General features: G+C 50.2%; 1 protein-coding gene across 1 annotated transcript; it reads left to right on the top strand.

The window, feature by feature from the left end:
* On the top strand, window positions 1–936 carry LOC114638576 (olfactory receptor 226-like). The gene has a single exon (XM_028787130.1). It carries the CDS (start codon window positions 1–3, stop codon window positions 934–936), a length of 936 nt encoding a protein of 311 aa, XP_028642963.1.
* The last annotated feature ends 964 nt before the right edge of the window (window positions 937–1,900 follow it).

The following is a 1,900-nucleotide window of genomic DNA, read 5'->3' as shown; positions in this document are numbered from 1 at the left end:
ATGAGCAACCGCAACAACAGTTTGGTGACAGAGTTCATTCTTCTGGGTTTCCCAGAGCTGTGCCACCTACAAGGGCTGCTCTTTGGGTTATTCCTAATCATCTATGTGGTGACTGTCCTAGAGAACTTGGTCATTGTGGGCACCATCAGTGCTAGCCGGCAGCTACACATACCCATGTACTTCTTCCTGGCCAATCTGTCTGTGCTAGAGACCCTCTACACCACAGTCACAGTGCCCAAGCTGCTTGCTGGCCTCCTAGCAGGGGCAAAAACCATCTCCTTCTCAGGCTGCCTCACTCAGTTGTTCCTCTTTCTTTCACTGGGCTCCTCTGAGTGTTTCTTACTGTCCACCATGGCCTGTGACCGGTACCTGGCCATCTGCCGCCCACTGCACTATCCAGCCATCATGGATTTAAAGCTGTGCCTGCAGCTAGCTCTTAGTGCCTGGCTTGGGGGCTTCTTGGCCTCCTTTGTGTCTACAGCTCTCATCTCCCGCCTCAGGTTCTGTGGCCCCAATGCCCTCAATCACTTCTTCTGTGACATCTCACCCCTGTTGCAACTGTCCTGCACAGACACCACTGCCATTGAAATGCTGGACTTTGTGGCAGCTCTAGCAGTACTTGCATCCTCTCTGATAGTGACCTCAGTCTCCTATGCCCACATCATTGCCACTGTCCTGAGGATTCCAGGAGGGGCAGGCCGCAGGAAGGCCTTCTCCACCTGTGCCTCTCACTTGGTGGTGGTCTTGATCTTCTATACCACCACCACTTTCATGTATGCCCGACCTCATGCCATAAGCTCCTTCGACCTCAACAAGCTGGTATCTGTGATTTACTCGGTAGTGACCCCCCTGCTGAACCCTATAATCTACTGCCTGCGGAACCGTGACATCAGAGAGGCACTTACCAAGCTCCTGCAGTCCCTCAGGTTCTCCTGAATGCCAGTTGCTGGATCTTGCTGGAACTGTGGGTCCCTCTGCTCAGCTCACAGAGATGACCCACCAGCCAATGATGACGAAGGCTGTGCTCTTCGTCATCCATGTAGACAAGTCCCTCCTTTCCCCACAAGTTAAAGCATCCAAAGGCACATGTGATTATTAGCCAGCATCAAAACAAGCAAAAGAGGTGACCGAGACCTAGAGACTCTAGACTCTACCAGAAAACTCAGCCCCAACCCAGGGACAGCTGCTCTTATTAGCAGCCCTTTGTCCTGAAATTTTTGGTGGAGAACCCCAGGAAGCTCCCTATCTCCCACCACTTCTCTCATCACTGAGGATCTGTACTTCATGCCCCTTCCCTGACCAGCCTTGCATGCCCCACTTCTGAGCCCCTGGGATTGGCCTTCTTCCCATGAAATCCCAGCTCCTGAGCTAAGACAGTCAGCTCAGAGGAGAGATCAAGGACTCTCGAGCTAGGTGGAAGGATTCCAGCAAGTCCAGGCAGCACTATGGAGCATACTCACTTCTCACAAAAACAAGGATGGCTTATTACATCCTCTTGTGTGAAGCTCGGTAGGTCCGAGGAGTAAAGGACATGCACGCGCCTGCCTTTGCTTTCTTTTGTGGGGCATCAGGACATAGACAGTGATGAGAGCATTTCCCTTCCTGGTGACTGTCATTGTTACCCAGGCCAAGTTCTTTCTTGGTTTTGTAGTTGTCCTTTTCTTCATGACAGTCACCTAGAACGGTGAGTTTCACTTGTGTCTTTGGAAGAGTTTAACAGATACTACAAATCTGTGCAAATATTTTGTGTTGCTTTTACAGCCTGTGCTTTAATGTTTTACCTTGTACTTGTGAAGTTACATCAAGGTGTATGCATATTTAGGATTATCTTATCACTCATAAATGTAATCATTAGGAAGCACACCCCCGTCTCTGGCACTGATGTCTGTCTCAATACTGA

This window comes from Grammomys surdaster, unplaced genomic scaffold (assembly GCF_004785775.1).
Source record: "Grammomys surdaster isolate TR1022 unplaced genomic scaffold, NIH_TR_1.0 125612, whole genome shotgun sequence".
NCBI classification, from domain to species: domain Eukaryota; kingdom Metazoa; phylum Chordata; class Mammalia; order Rodentia; family Muridae; genus Grammomys; species Grammomys surdaster.
This window is presented reverse-complemented; position numbering and strand designations above follow the sequence as displayed.